The sequence below is a fragment of the Echiichthys vipera genome (genome assembly GCF_963691815.1).
Source record: "Echiichthys vipera genome assembly, chromosome: 19".
NCBI lineage: Eukaryota > Metazoa > Chordata > Actinopteri > Perciformes > Trachinidae > Echiichthys > Echiichthys vipera.
The window spans coordinates 16,961,595-16,980,355 of NC_139844.1; the positions used below are offsets into that span (position 1 = coordinate 16,961,595).

At 38.9% G+C, this 18,761-nt stretch overlaps 1 protein-coding gene across 3 annotated transcripts; it reads left to right on the plus strand.

Moving 5' to 3' along the window:
• The first annotated feature begins 1,271 nt into the window (after window positions 1-1,271).
• Window positions 1,272-17,288, plus strand: fbxo25 (F-box protein 25). 3 transcript variants are annotated; one of them, XM_083934242.1, is made up of 11 exons: window positions 1,272-1,351; window positions 2,112-2,277; window positions 7,889-7,992; window positions 12,913-12,962; window positions 13,070-13,162; window positions 13,247-13,340; window positions 13,765-13,949; window positions 14,359-14,541; window positions 14,884-15,027; window positions 15,972-15,998; window positions 16,440-17,288. In XM_083934242.1, exons 2-11 carry the CDS (start codon window positions 2,150-2,152, stop codon window positions 16,527-16,529), a joined length of 1,098 nt encoding a protein of 365 aa, XP_083790368.1. In that variant the 5' UTR covers window positions 1,272-1,351; window positions 2,112-2,149; the 3' UTR covers window positions 16,530-17,288. The 3 variants fall into 3 exon arrangements, with proteins under 3 accessions (XP_083790368.1, XP_083790370.1, XP_083790369.1); XM_083934243.1 differs by having other exon boundaries at window positions 1,274-1,351; window positions 2,131-2,277; XM_083934244.1 differs by lacking the exon at window positions 15,972-15,998.
• Window positions 17,289-18,761: the final 1,473 nt, after the last annotated feature.

An 18,761-nucleotide genomic window follows, 5' to 3' on the forward strand; every position in this document is an offset into this window, starting at 1 on the left:
ATTAGGCCTACGGACTTGGTCTCTGCTAAACACATTAACACAGCTTTGTTCATAAACAGTGCATCATGATCTGAAATTTAAATAATAATAATTGTGACTTGAACTAGCTCTAAAAAGACTTGTGACCAGAAGAAAAACTTACTCTGAAAGGCTTGAGACCTGATTTGGACTTGGACTTGAAGTGGCTTGAGAGTTGACTTCGACTGTGGCTATAAAAATGTGACAATAAAAACAGAAATATGTTATCTATTCTAACATTCACATTCAAGTTTACAATGATAATACTGCCAGATAGTTTCCATGCAGTGATAAAAAAAAAATCATTATTGAATTTCAGGCGTATGATAATGTGGTAATATTAAAAATATAAGATTATTCAATTCAATTCAATTCAATTTTATTTATAGTGCCAAATCATAACAAAAGTTATCTCAGGACACTTTACAAACTAGGTAAAGACCACACTCTATGACTAATTTATGATAAACATAGACCCAACAATTCCCCCGTAGAGTATGGTGGCAACGAAAACCTTCCCTATAACAGGCAGGAACGTTGGTCAGACCCAGCTCTATTGAGGACGGACATCTGTCTGCACCGGTTGGGGAGGAAGAAAAGGAGAGAGAAAGAGAGAAAAGATGGACAGATGGACAGAGAGAGACAAAGACAGACACACTTACAGTAACTATAATAATATCTATAGTAATGTGAATATGACTGATATGTTATGGCAGTTAATACAGCAGAATAGTAGAAACAAGCACAGCTAAGATTATAAATTATAATAGTAGCAGGAAGCGTCATGCAGGACCACGGCAGCAGGCACCACCATGATCAGCAGAGACCTGCCAGATGACAAAGCACAAACAACTCCGGGGGAAGAGGTGAATTAGTAACATGCATTGATGAGACATGAATGATACAGACAGAGAGGAGAGAAGCTCAGAGTATCTGGAAAAGTATTATATATACGTTTCAAATGTTGGTTAATAACAACATTATCATCAATCACACAACCAGTACAGTGGTGTTCCCATCCCCCATCTCAAAATCAAAACATAAGTACATGTGCGCAGTCCTCTGTCACGTGTTAACAAAACTGAAAGGATTAAAAAAAAAGAAAATGATTGACAGCCGCGGCCAGCCAATCAGCGACGCGATTCTGGGTAGCAACAAAATGAATACAGACGCGTTGTCCAATCAGAGAGCATCAGGGGGGCGTGAACGAATTCCGTAGTCCGCACTGTGTTTACTTCCGTCAATATTTGCAGCACGGCAGGCAGAGAGGAGACAAGAAGCAGAATCAGTGACGGACGAGACACAACACAACACAACAAAGGAGTTTCTTAAGGTTTGTTCCGCCGTTTTGTAAAAACGTCCAACTCTGTCATAGTGTAGTTGAGAGTCTGTATTTTGTCCCTGTCGTTGACTAAACGCGTTGAAACGACTGACAGTTGGCTTGTCTTCATTTTTTGTAACCGTTAAGCGTTAAAATGACTCGGACAGTTAGCTAACGTTGTTATTTTTTGCCAAATACTCACATAAAATGCGTTACATTCATTGTCAGGCGCATAGTCAGGCGTGTTATTAAAGCTCAGTGTGTCTGTGATATCGCGATAACATGCTCAAATCTGATGAACCTCCTGTTTATTTGGCAGTTGTCAGACAGTAAACTGAACATGTAATAATAGACTGCAGCCAGAAACTGTGGCAGTAAAAAACAGGTCATACTAATTACCTTACTGGATCTCTAATTCAGCACTATATTGAAAGCATTGAAATTTCTTTTTGAAACTGTGAATTTATGCGTTTTGAAGTATTATTTTTGAAATGCCCAATATATAGTTTCAGCTGGTGCCATTTTAAAAAACTCAGATAAAGGTGTTGCTCATTTTCTTCGCTTATATTTCTGGGATCAATTGTGTAAATGTGACCTGAAGGACAGATTGAACCTGGTTAATTAATTATTCTCAGAATCACTTTGGATCATTCTTCTTGAATTGGAGTGTCTACATTTCTCAATTAGGTAGCCTATTTAGTGGCTTATTATGGCCTTGATTTGCGTCTGTCGACCCCACAGAGATAAATCCTGCATCTTGTTAATCCTCCAGGTTTTCTCTCTGCTCACAGTCTCCCCCCTCCAGCTAAAATGCCTTTCTTGGGCAAGGACTGGAGGTCTCCAGGATGGAGCTGGACCAAGACAGAGCATGGCTGGAAAAGGATTATATTCTATGGACATGAGTTGGAAGATAACAACAGAGAGATTGACTTGAAAGAGTAAGATCATATCATGTTCACATTTGCCATCATATCTTCCCAATGGCAGTGTTGTACAAAATAAAAAATAAATCAAAAAATTAGATCTCAAGTACAAACTTGCCACATGCATAGTAGACTTTTAGGGGTATCGTATCTCAAAGATATGACCATAATGTTTTTGTCAGATTTAATTAAGATAAGATCCCAAAGTAAATTCTTGAACAGTAAAACACAGACAAATGCATTGTACACCAATTTGATTACATCATTTAATATGCATTCTACCTTAATAACATTATGAAATGGATTTCAACCATATTGTTCAGCTCCTTACAGTAGCATAGCCATCAAAGTAGGGATTTTCTTTTATTGCACAGTTTTTGTTAACTTTTATTGTGCAACATAGATTCACAGGGCATTTTTTCTTGTTCTACATTAGTAATAAGTACTTAAATCAATTAAAAACTTAAATACTAAGCAATTCATAATTACTGTGCATATGATATTTTTTTCAAAGCCCATCAGATTCAGAGTTGGCTCTCAAAAGTATTTCATAGCGAGGCCTTCCCTATTTAAACAAAGGATAGTATAAAGCTGTCAGGAAAAAGAAGGTAGAGACGTTGGTCATGTCATGAAACAGAGGTAGTATATAGAATAGACACTTTCTGTTTTGAGCATGGATTGTTGCTCTTTACTGTGGGTGATGTATTTATGTGAACTACAGTTTGTGTTTATGTGTTTTATCCATGTGGCAGGGAGTCAGTAGATTATAACAATGGTAAACACACTGCACTGATGAAGCCATAGCTACTCAGCACCAGAACGAAAAATCATCAGCCAACTCTTATCAGGGCTATAAAAGAGTCTTTGATGAGATGATTTGCATCTCACAATTACAGCCTGTTGTTGCCAAAGGGGCTTCATCATGGCAACAGACAGAGTTGAGTACAGGGTTGGGTTTACTCAAGAGACTAATTTTACATGAGACCAACCTGTCAATGTATCCTGTCAAATAAAAGATAAATATACAACATAATTGAGATGGAAGGTCACAACATCACTGAAGAAGAATGTTTCTGAGTTCACACGTTGATGATTTATTAGCTCATGTGGATAAGAATCTAAAGTATTGAGGTTGGGTGGGTTTTTTTTGTGTGTGTGAACTGAGTTGACCTTCTTCTGCAAACTATCCCCTCCCCCAATACACACACACATTCTTGTTGTTTATGAACACACGTTAAAAAAAAGTCGTGCAACCTGGTTGTTATATTCAACCTGTTGTAACAGCAACACAGACTCAACCTGCTCATGTTTCGTTTTTTAAAACTTAAGATTCCCAGGTATTGTGCAATTGTTCGTGTTTTGGTGATAAGAGGTAAGGGGTAAGCCTATATAGTAATTTGGTGTATAAAGTATTTTTTCAGATGCCCTTCGGGATCCAGTGGTGGAAGTAGTATTTGGCTCCTTTTTTAAATTAGATAAAAGTATTAATACCACATTGTGAAATCCTACAAAGTGCCAGAGCAGCATAGAAAGTCCATCTTGTTCTTCTTGTTCAACATCCGTCTCCTGGAGTTACTTTTGAACGTTGCAACTGTTGCCATATATTAATCCTGCCACAGGGGCTTTGCTTGAAATTGTGTGGTGAATGTTAACATACATGTTTTTCTGACAGCAGCACAAAAGAATAACTTCAGGGTCAAACAGTACCTGCCAGAGGCATTTAGCGGGCGGAAAGTCTTCAAAGACCACTGTTTGTTGAAAGCAGCTGAATTAAAAACAAGTTTCCCTATTTCAGTCTTTTTTGGTAGTCTGGGTTGCCTCCCAGCAGAAGAGTTTGCCTGGTTATCTACAGGAAACGTACTGTTTTTGACACATGCCAACTGGCAATTAAGTGGTCACATAAAGTGAGAGAAAAGAAGACCCTATTCTCATTCATCCCACTTATTATATATATTTATCCGCTGCTTCTTCTTATAGTTTGTGTTGGGGGTTATGTGGTGCAGTGAGGCTTACTCGTTTTATGATTAGTTTGTTACATTACTTTGTGCTGCTTTCATTTACCTGACTCTCAAAGTCTCTTGTTAGCATCAAATATGGATGTATTGCACATTTTTGTTTTTCAAGGCTGTTTGAAATATATATATTTGGTTGGAATTATTGCATTTAAATTTATGATGGATTATATTTAATGTAGACTTTAGGTTTGCCTGGAAAATTTGGTTTACAAAATATGTTTTATGAGACTTCTGAAGGTGTCAAATTGGGTAGGTCATAACTAGGGCTGCAACTTATAATTATTTTCCATTATCAATTAATCTGCCCATTATTTTCTCAATTAATCAATTAATTGTTAAAATAGTGAGAAATGTCCTGTGTTATTTCCTAGAGGAAATTGCGTTTCTTCACTTACACAATAAGAATAAATCCGATTTAAAGACTTAACCGCTGTGAGTAACACTCACAACTACACCACGGCTAACACAAGTACTATGCAAAGGCACCTGCAGCACCACCACAACACTCTTCTAAAATCAACCCACCCCCTGTAAAGAAAATACTGACATATTAAAATAGTGGAGTCTTGTGGACTCAATATCATGTATCATCTTGTCACTACCCTTATTCTGAATGTATGGTATATATATTTTTTTTAAATATTCTAGCTACTGTCATGACAGTGATGGTTCTGTCGGTTTACCTTCTATCTTGCATCTTCAAAGGAGCACGATAAAAATGTGACACTGAATTTGAAACAGCACATTGTAATTTCTGCATCTATTTTTGATTTACCCTGTGTGCCCCTAAAATTTCTGGTTGCACTCCTAAAATTTTCAGTTGGGGCTCATAGTGCTCCTATTGAAAAAAGTCAGTCTGCAGCCCTGTAAAAGAAATACTAAAAATACCTGCTATCATACAAGAAGAAGACTTAAAGTTTATAAAGTCATACTGTGCATTTGTTGTTGAAGTAGGTGTGTCTCTGTCTGTGTGTATGTGTGTAAGGAGGGGCGTTGTAAGACCTTTCTGTATGAGTAGCAGCGTTCAGCAAGATACACTAACCAGTTCAAGAGCAATTCTGTCTTAAACAGTGAGCAGGACGCCGGTGGAGTCTTGCCTGAGCTGATGGGGTTAAGGGTGGAAGCTCAGCACCAGTTGGTGATATCTCCCTTACGTCAGTGTTGCCTCTTCTAATGATCAACCAACTGACAGTACCTCACAGTGCCACGTTAGCTTGTCAGCAGTCTTTTCACAAAAAGGCAGAGCTAATGACATCATCCGATCAAATTGGCCGCTCTCCAAATGCAGCCTCCCTCAGAAAGGTCAGTGACTTCATGCAACAGAGGTACGTTTGACAGACCAACATATGAAGGCCAGAAAGAAAGAAGAGCATTATGATGCCCACTAGCATGGTACACTGTGTTACAGAAGTAGTTTAGTGTAACGTTGAGACAGACAGTAAGTAAGAGAAGTTTTGCCTCGTTCATGTTGACTTCCAACTTCCCACATAACCCTCACCCCTTTAGCTAATGTTTTTAAGATTATAGTTTAAACATCCAAACAAATCCTTCCGAACATTCCTGCTGCTGTGTGATGTCTTTTTTTGGCTCTGTTTAAGGCCTGTGCTCCGCATGCAACCTGTATTAAAAAGTCAAGCTATTGCATTGCTCACAAGTAATTCACTGTGACAGATTACTGTGCTTGCATATGTGTTTGTGTGTACGCCTGTGCAATTGGATAAATGGATAGAGACGAGGGATTACTGTAGAGCCCATTCACCCTGATCCGTTGATTTCACATTCAGAAAGCCATCCCTTCACTTATGCTGGAGGTGAAATTATTATTTTCTCCGGCATCTGAAAACTCAAAAACAAAACAGAGCTCTTGTAGGGCCCAAAACACCCCAGTTTGGTATTTGTTGCAACCATTTTCTGAGTCATCCTCTAAATTCAACAATAAAAAATTGACCTGAAATTGCAGTTTCGAGAAACAACACAACTGGAAAATCCCCCTGCTGCTCTGAAGTCACCGGTTTGGCAACATTTTCGCCTTCCCTGTTAGTTATGTAAAAAACAAACAACAAATGATAAACGCAGACGGCACTTCATTGTGCTTTTCAGATCCCACTCAATTCACGGTGAATTCAGGTGCAGCTCGTAAACTGTTTCTCATTCTTATCGCAGCATTGCCGTCAGTGCTGGAAAAAAAGAGTTTGAATCAAAACTGTAATTGAATTGTGACCTCAAAAGTCAAGTGTAGTAGGGATAATTGTGATATCAGTCCCAACACTAAAAACATATTTTGATGGGTCTATTTCACCAGTACAATCAGCAGACTCATACTGTATTGTGCTCCCTGAGTTGGTAGTGTAGCCAGTTGAGTGCTCAACTTCAGCCAATTAATTATCAATGCATGGAGAGTCAACACCAGTCCATTCCAGCCCTTTGATCTGTTAAAGGTTGTTAGAGAATGTCTAGTTACAGAGTCTTTAGTATCTTGCATTTTATTTGCTTCAGAAGAAAATATTGCAAGTTTTCACAACAGTAGTATTCTAGCCTGCAAAGATGCATATTGCTCTCCTTGTATCTTCTCAAAGGTACTTTAAGCATCTTTCAGTTCTTAGCATGGTGGTGAAATATCGAAAGACGCTGCTCATTCAAATCGTATGTATTACAAACACCCAGTAAGCGAAAGGTACCAAGCATTACAGTTAGTTGTGTTGTAGCAATCAAGTATAAAGAGAACAAACTACAAATACAGGTTATTGTGTGTAAAACACTAACAGATCTATCTGATGTGACACATTTGAGAGCAAATGTTAACATGAAATTAAGACATTTGGGGCGACCTGACAGCCAAGTGGTTAGGGAGCACAACCCAATGCCCTGAGCTGTGAGTTCCAGTGTGTTAACATGCTCCCACATGATCATTTAATCATTTTATTTGGGTTTCTGTTGGACTTGAGCCGATTCGAGCCTCCCATGTCAACATATCAAGTAGAGGTCAGCTGCCAAAATGTTAACATCTATCTTATCAGTAATAACAAGACCACTTATCATCCAAGCAGGCCCAGAATGGCTGCCAGAGATAACAGAGATCAGATAGATGACTCAAAATATTTTGCCTGTTTTCTGAGAAAAGATGTCTGAGTTACATCTATGATTTTATCTCACTCTGATATATGTCTGCCATCTGCTGTTTCCTATATCATAACAGACACTGTGAATCATCATCACTCATATATTCATTCACATTGGTATATGCACATGTATATCTATTAATAGATAGACTGTGACTATTTGTTGATAGACAAACTGTTCACATGTCCACTCATTCAGAAATCTAGTGCAGATATCTAGGGCCTGCTGCTCAGAGTTTTACTTTTCACTCAGAGAATTAATAAAGGTTTTTTCGTGTCTTTTGTGCTGGTATCGTTAACTCCAAAATACTACAGCTTAAACTAGGATCTATCATGCCACTGCAATAAAGTGGTATACAAGACATCAGTAAAAGTCACTGATTTGCTCAAGGCTTCTTCACAGTGCTTTGCACATTGTATTTCAAGCTCACTGGTCACACTCACAGGCACTGCTATTAACAAATTCCTCCCATGCCTTCTCTGTCCGAACAGGCTCTGCAGTGACAACAAAGAAAATCTGTTTGTTGGAGACGTGTGTGAGCTTGCCACCACAAAGAGGGAAAAGGACTTCTACAACAATAACACCAAATCTCAGTGTGAGTTTCAGCAACACATAATCACTACTGAGGCTTTATGACGAGTTTGTAGTATGAAAATTAAAGGTCCTTTGTAAAAAACAAAAAGCAGTAAAAATTAAGAGAGGATCAAGTCAAGTTTATTTATAGAGCACAATTCTTATGCATAGGCAATTCAAAGTGCTCTACATGTAAGCAGACAACAGATTCATAGAAAAACAATCAAATGAAAAAGGGCATAATTGCAGTGAAGGGACCACCAACTCTTGTTCCACTGAGATTTATTGGAGACTTTTTATTCACATAGTAATTTATCACCATAAAATAAAAACACTTATAGACTTCTAGGAAAAATCCTGAATTGTAAATTTAACAACTGCTGCAAATTCCCAACAGTACTAAATGTGTTCCTCCTGCCACGAAACGCAGCCAGCAGGTGAGACAAAGTAATCACGCAGAAGGTAGCAGTTGGGTTACACTCCATTCTACGCTCCAGTGGCAGCAAAGCCCCCATCCCTTGTTTCCTCCAGGCTCTATAAACAATACTATGGTCAGCATTCTCCCAGTCTGCAAACGCTGGTGGTGTATATGCCTCAGATCCGCGCTCACGGAGGAAGTTATGGATGCATAGGGAGGCCATGGGGATTTTAACCACCTTGTCTGGATCCAAGCATATGGTGGACCTGAAAACTTCAATCTGTTGGCAAGAATGCCAAATGCGTTTTCTACCACTCTCTGTGCCCTAGAGAGACGGTAGTTCAGTACTCTCTGGCTGAGATCCATCTGGTTGAATGGATAAGGCTTCAGGAGAAAGGGCCTTAAGGGATATGCATCATCGCCCACAAGCATGTACAGCATCGTTATGTTGGAGTTAGGCAGAGCCTTAGGAGGTGGTGAGTTCAGCAGGCCATGATCCATCGCTTTGCATAGGTCAGAGTCAGCGAACAGTTCAGCGTCTGAGACCCGAGCTTGGGGACCCACATAAGCATAGATGAACTTATAGTTTGCATCCACAGCAGCCATTATTACCACAGAAAACTTGCCTTCGTGATAACAGTCGAGGCTGCAACATTTTGCTGGTGGTTTTACGTTGATGTGTTTTCCACCAAGGGCACCGAGGCAATGTGGAACTCGCCATTTCAGTTCAAAGTCCTGGGCTAGTGTCTGCCATTCTACCTCTGTTGATGGTGTCTAGCAACAAAAGAAAAGAGCAGTTAAGGTTTGATGTTAAACTTAATTTGGTACACTGCTTCTTAGAGTTGCAGCAGATGGTAAAATAATACATTTCTGCAACACTGTGCATGTGGATTCTTAACCATATTTATTAAGAGAGCATGTTATCTTTGTGTCTACAGTATCCTTGTGTGGTGGTCACCAGAGCCTACCTTCAGGAAGTCATTTTTCATGACCTGGTACAGAGCAACACAGGTCTCCATAACTGTTTTTGAGATAGTGCTGGTCCCAATCCTGTACTAAAACCTGAGGGACTTGAATGATTCACCTACATGATTAAAAAAAAAAGAAAAAAATATACAGAAACAGAAAGAATTATCAACAGCTAAATCTATGTGATATTGTCCCTGTATGGCTCAAACTTGCAAAATGACATACATCACTTTCAGCAATAGCTGCTTGTTGGAGGTAATGGCAGATTTCGTAATGTTTTGTGAGATGGTTGCTGCATTGTTCAGGGCAGCACCGGTGAGAATGTTCCTGAATGTGGATATGTAAATGTTCTGGATGTAATTGATACATGAAAGGGGGTTGAATGGGAAAATGAAGGCAGTAACTTGACCTCCAGTACAGTAGGTGGCGCTCTTCCAACATACACCTGTACTGAATACGGCTATTTTCCAGTTCACCTTTGTCAAAATCTCAAACGGACGACTTTTGGACAGATTTACGAAAGAAACAGGTTTTCTCTGTATTAATGTTACTTGCTGTTGCAAAGTCCTTCCTCCGTTTAAAGGTAACGCTCTATTATTATTGGGTTTTTTTTCACATTGTTTTCAGTGCCGTTGCTTACTGGTTTATTTTATTTCCAGGTCAAAAGCCATTGTCGCGGAGTGGGGAGCATGCGCAGACGAGATACCTGATAATAATCTGAGGAGGTTGTTTACATGCACAAATAATCGGGGCACTGAAGGAGTTCACTAGGTCTATTAAGAACCCTGATTTTACCGGGGTTATGGTGTTTACTTGGTGTTTGAGAACTTCTTTTTTTTTTAAACTGCATGTAAACGAAATGAATGAAAAGAGGTAAACATAAACTTTTAAATATGGGAATATTCATGTTATAGGTGGCTGTGTGGGGATTGTTCCCGTCCTGAAACTATGGATATTAACTGTTCATGATAGTGACAGCCTGCAGGAATAAACTGTTCCTGTGGATGGGGGTTTTGGTGTACTGTAAATTAAACTTTATATGCATTATAAATTAGGTAGTATGATTATTAATTAACCTAACTGGTGTGCACATTGACTATTTATTGAGTGACTTTCAAACTTGCATAAATGCAAATGCAAAAAATTGAAAACCCTGTACTTAGCTTTCACAGGGTTCTTTTGGTATGAATCTGCATACTCACCTGTTGCCAAAAAACCTCAGGGTCAGAGACAGACGCTCTCTCGGGGATATCGCCAGTCTCATCTTGGTGTTCTGCTTAGTTATGAGGTGCTTGACCTTCCCCAGCAGCAAATCAAACTTCTCTGTTGTCATCCGCAGCAGCTCCATGAACCCAGTCTCACCCTGCATCTGCATGTGTACGTGGGCACAAAGCAATATGATTTTTATCTGAATGGCATATACACACGCAAGCTTTTCAGTACTTCATTTACCTTGTCGAACCACAGTCCGTTTTCAGTGCAAGGCGTGACGTTATTAACCTCTGGCTGTCTCTGCAGAAACGATCCTTGCTGCACGCGCATCCCAATCCATTCTTTCACCCATTTTCTTTTCTTTCTCTTCTTTGTTGTGTCGCTGCAAATCACTGCGCACAAAGCCAGGAACGCTTGTTTCTGGCAGATATTCATGTTCTGGACCAAATGATCCCGTCTCCGGTGATGCTACAATGTTGATACAATCTTTAACCCAGTGGCAACAAAAAACAAAACAAAGCGACAGACATTCCACGATATATAATGGCAGAGAAGTTCACTAAATGTAATTTGAATAATATTCAATAGCTGATTATATTATATATATATATTTTTTGTTGGATCATATGACAGAAACTTAATTTAAATAAGAAATAATGGGAATGAAGCAGTTGCCTCGGACATTTTGACTTTATGTAAAATAAATGTACCTAGTAATATGAAGAGATTAATTATGTTAAATGTATTAGTGTGAGAGTAGGAGCCAAGAATAATTTTCTCATCAAAGTGATACCTAACTGTAGTTTTAGCAAAAAGAAAATTTTCCAAATCTTTCCAAAAGGTTACTCAAAATGGACACATACGCTTAATAAATGGACACTTTCTCTTTCTCAAAATGTGGAGAAATATGCATTAGTAGTGTATCGTGACTATCAAAACCCAAATTAGTCACTGAGAGGGGAACCCAGAGTTCTGTCCGACGCGCTTTATCCAAAGAGGAAACTTGAAGCTGTCACTGCAGTTTGTGGGTGTTTATTTATCCTATCAATGAAAAGTACTTTGTACATACAGTTTAAGGATAAACTTGCAGCAATTGACTATATGATGGTAAGAAGTTTTAGCGGTCAACAGAAATATGAGCACCCTGCCTCTCCACTCTCTGCATCAAGCAAACAATTTCCCAGTCAGAGACAGGTGGCATGCGTCAAGCAATCAGTCAGCTCCAGTGACATACACACACACACACACACACACACACACACACACACACACACACACACACACACACACACACACACACACACACGCACCCTGGACTCTGCCCCCACATAGACATACCTCCAGACACACATTAGGTTTTGACAATAGAGGGACTTATTTCCTTTAGTAATATACTCATTATTCCAAATTATGATCTGCATGGATGATCTGTCTATGAGCGTGATATAACACAATGTCCTGTGTTACTTCTCGTGCGTTTTCGGACAAAACGTAATTTGGAGACCTGAGGTTATTTCAAAGAATCTTTATTTTTCTAATAGAATATGAATATAGTAAAATGAAAAGAAAAAAATATGGATTTATGGATATACAACTTAATATATAAAAAAAGGGCTGATTTAAAATAAGAACATGACTTCTGATCATTTACTCATAATAAAGAATAAAATCTCCTAAATTTTAGTAAATTAATCTTAGTCCCACATAACATGTCAAACAGGCTACATGTTTAACATCAATCCAGAGAAATGTAACATAAATGTATTCATAACATAAACATGTAATTGCTTCTGTGCCAGCATTAGAGAATACACAATATTGAGAATCATAATTAACTTATTTAAGACACCAATTGTGTAGTGTCAACAGAAGAAGTACGTTGCCGTGATGTGAGTATGGTATGCAGGTCAACAACTGGCCATTTGAGCTGAGGGCTGTATACACCTCCAGTTGCTCCTGTTCAGCTCAGCCTCAAGCACACTTTGACATAAAACACATTTGACATTTCAGCTTGATGTCTGTCCATTTCCTCCTCACACCACTGTGCGCAGTCTCCTTGGAGTCTCCTCGGTCATTGTGCACATTTCAGTTTATGGAATGTTTATATTTGATTTATAGTCTACATGTTTGTGCAGCACAAAGAAAATAACTATTATGTATTTATTCATATACATATATCCACAAGAATCATATTTTATAATACAAGGCAAATACTTGTGTAAGAGATTTACTGCAAAGCTATTGAATCGGACAGATCATATTGTGTCCACCTGATACACAGTATATTATGTTATATGTTAAACGTTAATGAGTAATGTGGTTGTTTGTTTTTTCCTTGTCCAGTTGTTTTCACAGACAAATGGATTTACGTGCAGAAAGGGAGCACGAAAGAAGTAAGCGCTGCAGCAGTTACCAGAAATTTCCACATGAAAGGGTTATTTGATATTGATTGAAACGGCAGAATTTATTTGAAATATGTCATTCTTTCATGTTAACACAGCGACATGGCTACTGCACACTTGGCGAAGCCCTTAACCGTCTAGACTTTTCCAGTGCCATTCAGGACTTGAGAAGATTCAACTATGTTGCAAAAGTGAGTGATGATGATCGCACATTTATTTGAAACTGTTGTACGACTCATACTCAAACCATTTTGTTCTGTTTTTCTCTCCCATAGCTTTTCCAGCTAATAGCCAGGTCTCAGCTGACCTCTCTTAGTGGAGCTGCACAGAAAAACTATTTCAATATACTGGAGAAGATTGTACGAAAGGGTAAGGAGACCTGAGATGGAGATATTGTACAGACATTTTGTAAGCACCCTAGTCTTTAATAGGCTCTTGGTGTGTTTTAGTAAAAGTAGCTTTATTTTTCAAAGAAATAACCATTCTTTAACAAATGGTAAGGCTCTGAGCGACCAGAAGATGTTGTTTCCCAGATTATTGCTTTGAATGCCTGACCACAAAATCAGTATTTTGTGTTGCCTAGTAGAGCAAAGTACAGATCTAGGCTGCCACATGTATATGGTGAAACCTATTTTAAAATGACGCGGCGCCTGTTTAAATTTCTAGTACTTAAGTATTTGTCAGTCTGGGTTCTTTACAGCAATTCATTTGTAAGGATTTGCATTTTCATAATGTAATATTGGTAATGTTTTCTGTCTCTTTTTTGTTGTTGTTTTTAAAATTTTGCTACTAGTTCTAGACGACCACTACAACCCACGCCTTGTCAAGGATTTGCTGCAGGACCTGAGCTCCACATTGCACAGTCTGACTGTCCATGTTGGCAGGTGTGTCCTTGTGGGCAATGTGAATATCTGGTTGTGTCGACTGGAGACCATTCACAAATGGAAGCAGCAGCTCAATAGCCTGCAGATCCCCAAGGTAGAAAGTGTACTGGTGATTATCTGTGTACATGCGTGGGTCTGCATGTCTGTATTCTATCGTTTGTAGTCCATCCCAAAACTTCCTTCAGCATACTCTGGCCCTCCAATTTGAGCTGCCTGTATGCAAATGTGACTTTTAATAAGAGAACAAGTGCAGTAGTTTATCTACTGACCTCTGAGCTGCTGCTGCTGGGACGGCGCCACTGTTCACTTGACATGCTGCGCCCACTTGTAAGCTGAATTTAATGAGTGAGGAACATGAAATATGGTAATATAAGTATTGACTAATCTGTTGGACTTGGTAATTTAAGGCTCAACTCTGAACGAATGGTGACACATCGATATTTGAATTGTTCTGTACAGTCCAGTTCTGAATTTTAATGTCTCCCTCTTAATCTTCTCCTCAGCAAATATGCAACGGCTTGTCATTCAACGACTTGCCGCTACACCTGCAGAACAAGATCCTCTGCGAGTTATCTGATGCCTATGACGTCATAAGCCTGGGGCAGGCCACACCCACTCTGCACAGCCTTAGTGAGAATAGGATACTGTGGAAGAAACTCTGCCACTTCCACTTCTCAAACAAACAGGTGCAAGAACAACATTTTTAGTTTAGTCAGACTTGGACAAGGAGTATCTTCCTTTTTTTTATGATTTTTAACGGGGTGTGCTTAAAACTCACAATAGTAGTTCATGGTGAAGCATCAAAGGAGATGCTACTAAGTAGACCACCAGTTGACCACTAGAGGGCAGAATTGCCACAATATTATCTCAGTCTCTCGTTCTCTCTGTCTATGCCTCTCCCTTTCTTACAAGCACACACACACACACACACACACACAGTTTCACACATATCGTATAAACACTCAATCAGGATTGGTGTTCAATTAATTACACTTTGTGACCTTTGTTTTATGCCCATCCACACACAGTTCTGCAGGAATTTGGTCCTAACCAAGAGTGATAATGTGGACTGGAAGCTGATGTACTTTACCCTGAAGAAATATTATCCAATGGAGGAGCAGTACGGTGACACCTTGCACTTCTGCAAACACTGTAGCATCCTCTTCTGGAAGGTAAACAAGAAGATAACACACCTGCAACCACATTCGTGTCATGTAGCAAATGTCTAGCCACTATTGTTCATTACACTGCAAGTAAATCACCAGTTGTGCAATACAGGTTTTGATTTAGCTTTTGGATACTAGCTTAGTAGAAACATAGTGTATGTACAGTAAATGAAGCCTGCACCATTCAAATAGGCGATTCTCACAGACCGGACACCTCTTAAACTCCGTGTAGATCAGACATGAGAGTCTATCAAATCAAGTATCAAGTTTGTCCCAGAGCACGTTGTATTTTCTTGGCCAAATAGACAAAACATCCATTATTGTTTGGTACACTCAGGGGAAAGTCTCAGAGACTATTTGGTCCAGTCATACAGCCGCTCTCCCACTGATATCTGTCTCTAGCATGCCGTGAGAAAGGTGTTCAATAGTAACGGAAATCCCATTTTCACACAGTAAATATTTATTTGAATAATTACAGATCAGATTACTGTTAAAACTTCAGGCCAGTGTAAAAAAAAAGTAACATTTAGAACAATGTTCTGATTGTTCAACAGAGATGAATGAGTCCTTGTTGTTTATCACTACAATGGATTCTGTGAAATGGTTCATACAGTTCATACAGCTCATACAGTATGTGTTGTACATTACTTGTTTGCCTCCAGTGACACATGAGATCTGACCTTAAACCATGTGCAAGACCACATTTGAGATAATAACTTCAGGGGGAGATTTGTATCTACACAGGCTTACAGCACTTGAATTAAAAATGCAGCTGTTACTATAGCAGGCCTATCTGTTCCCCCCTGTTTGTGATTATTTACATTCTTGTTATCCTCCTTGACTGGGTCTCTATACTTTTTAACCTCTGCTCTCTTTGCTACCCCCTCCTTGCTTGACTCCCTTTCTTCCCCGGCTCCTCTCCTGGTTCCCCTTCTCCCTGATTCCTTAAGGATCACCACCTGGCTTTGTTATTCAAGGTACTTTCCGTCCCATCACGCCTCCTTGTTCTTTGTCTGTTGACAATTTGTCTCATGTTTCCCCAGATGGTCTGATTTATAACTTATCTTTTTGCACGTGTTAAGCTTTGCCTTGTGCTGGTCTCTGTTTCACTCTGTCATCATGTTTTGCTCGAGGTGTGTTTAGTAAACAGTGCGGCTGACTTTTTAATGGCCTCTAACCGCATTCTTAAAGTTAATAAATTCCTCTGAATGTTGAGTAAATGTGTAATTTAGTTTAACACAAATATGTCTTTGTACTAATGTCCAGGATCAGGTTGCACCAGTTATTTGTAAATCCATCCCTAAAATCCTTTTATGTTCTTGGTAACTACTGGCTGCGCCCAGTGTCTGAACACTAAGCATAGCTGGTTTCTTTGCTCTCCCATCTTTCTAACACTGTGGCTGTCGGCTGTCTTCCAGGACTGTGGCCATCCATGCACAGCAAACGATCCAGACAGCTGCCTCATGCCCATTTCTCCACAGCACTTTATCGACCTCTTCAAGTTCTAAACCCCTTCATGTTGTTCTTCAAGAGAAGCCTCCGTCTATTCTCACGCCCAAAACCAAGGGTGGGTACAGGACCTTGATGTCGTTTACCCGAATACAAAGGGCTTCAACTGAAAGATGTGACTTTTTTTTGTCTTCATTTCCTTACGCACAAGTGTTTCCATCAGACATAGGAAAGATAAAATTATGTATGTTTGTAGGTTTTAAGAATGTTGGTGATGGATGAAATATAATTATGTTTTCCCTCCTGCATAAATGTTTGTCTTCTTGACAAAAAGACAGATATGTTAATATAATCTACTGTATATAGGTGAAAGGGTTTATATGTAAATGGAGTTGTAGCATGTTTATGGTAGGTAAGTGGTGATAGGTAATGTTTAAGAGTATTTTTTTAATGGCAACAATTACAGTGTTACAGAATTAACATGACTCATGTTAATTGTTTATTTAATGGGGTTAAAGTATTCTGCTCGGTGCTCTGTTCTTGTTTTTGGTGGTATGTTTCTGCAATAACAGAATGCATGTCATGTTCGACTCTCTGTTTACATACTGTATGTTGTCCTTTGTGAATTATTACTGTACTCTTTGTACATTGGAAGTGTCAACATAAGGTAAAATTCCATTAACTGCACAAGTTTTTACAATCTAATTTTGTCAGAACCCAACTGTCAAGAGACAGAGGAAATGTTAAACATTATTTATTGGGGGAAAAAGTTTTGTATCCTTCCTTTACTTTTTTTTAATATTCCTTTGCTGTCCCAATACTCCTGATGGTACTTCCATGACTTTAAGGGACAGGAACTAGCTATAAATAATTAAAACATTCTAAAAACCTCTTTCTGTTCTTCATTTCATACTCTGGGGCGTAGGGAATTATTTGTACATTTGTTAACTGTATTAAGATCTTTTTGTTGACTTGACCTAATTGTTTTCACTCATTGGATTTGGATATAAATATATTTCCATCTTAAACAGCAAGGAAAAATAGTGCGAAGTTTAATGGTTCATATTCTTAATGGGAAGTAGAAGGAAATAGATAGTAACATTTGTGTGCAAATTGAATGGTCTCATGTGCTCATCTCCTGGTTCAGACGATCCAATACGCATCTAAATACATGTGCTGCAATACAATTCAGGGAACAATACTTCCATTCTGTGCAGTTCAATGTGATATGATGCAATCTGATACAGTTGGCAACATATATATGGGGCCTTTAAATATTTAGAAATAGAGTCAAACAAAACAGTATGTTTTACAAGTCCCTGACGAGCTTTAAATAGCGGCTGATAAAGAACTTGGGGTGACCATGTAGGGGGTGAAAGCAAAGTCTTGTAAAGCAAAGTGTAGATTTAGGTTACTCCAGACTGCAATGTGTTGAATAAAGTAGAGCCACACAGTCAGACTAGATCTTTATTCTGCTTGAGAGATGTGACCAAGCTGTTTAGTGAATAAACACAGGCATCCGTGGAAGTGGACCTGTGTGTGTGTGTGTGTGTACACTTTTGGCTGCAATGAAGCAGACTCCAGTATATCAAACAAATTCAGTAAACAGATTAAAATAAGGAAAAAGAAGAGAGAGGAAAGCCTCAAAGACCAGTTGTGTGGCATTTCCTTCTCACCTAAAAGACAAAAATCAATGTAGAAATAAAAATACTCAGTGTCATTGCCTCAGTCCATTATAAGATACAGGTTTAAAAACAGCATTAAAGAACTGACCAGGTTTTTATAATAAAGCACACAAACACTTCTACGCCTCCTGCTGGTGAGGCTAACAGCATCCAGAGATGTAACTGGAAAACAGTTAGCGGCTGATGCAGCACAAGTGCATTCTGGGTTGACCCACCCGCACATGCATAGGCATTGTGATGAACTCGGCAGTATTGTGCTTGGAGGATGATCTAGTTCAAATTTACAGCAAACACATGATGTCATTCTATTGATACAAGGCACTTCACCCGTGCATGGAGTCCCTGCCTTTCTCCAGATACAAGTACACACACAGTTAAGCTTTTTTCTTGTCATCATTACAAATTTGTATAAATATTATTCAGCATGAGATTTAAACATCCATCAATCTATGGCACGGTGGGGGTTGCTTAGATTTATTGCCCACACATGATTCATGAACAGAACTTCTCTCTCATTTGCAATGCTGTGATTCACTTCAACAGATGTCATGCACATCCATTCACAAACGTACTGTATCTACTGCTATTTCTCTTTCTCTCTCTCTC

Coding starts and splice junctions, on each gene's coding strand:
- fbxo25 (XM_083934242.1), top strand. CDS start 2,150: ATGCCTTTCTTGGGCAAGGACTGGAGGTCTCCAGGATGGAGCTGGACC. Junction 13,341..13,764: donor GGAGAAGATTGTACGAAAGG/GTAAGGAGACCT, acceptor TTTTGCTACTAG/TTCTAGACGACCACTACAAC. Junction 14,542..14,883: donor TCCACTTCTCAAACAAACAG/GTGCAAGAACAA, acceptor ATCCACACACAG/TTCTGCAGGAATTTGGTCCT.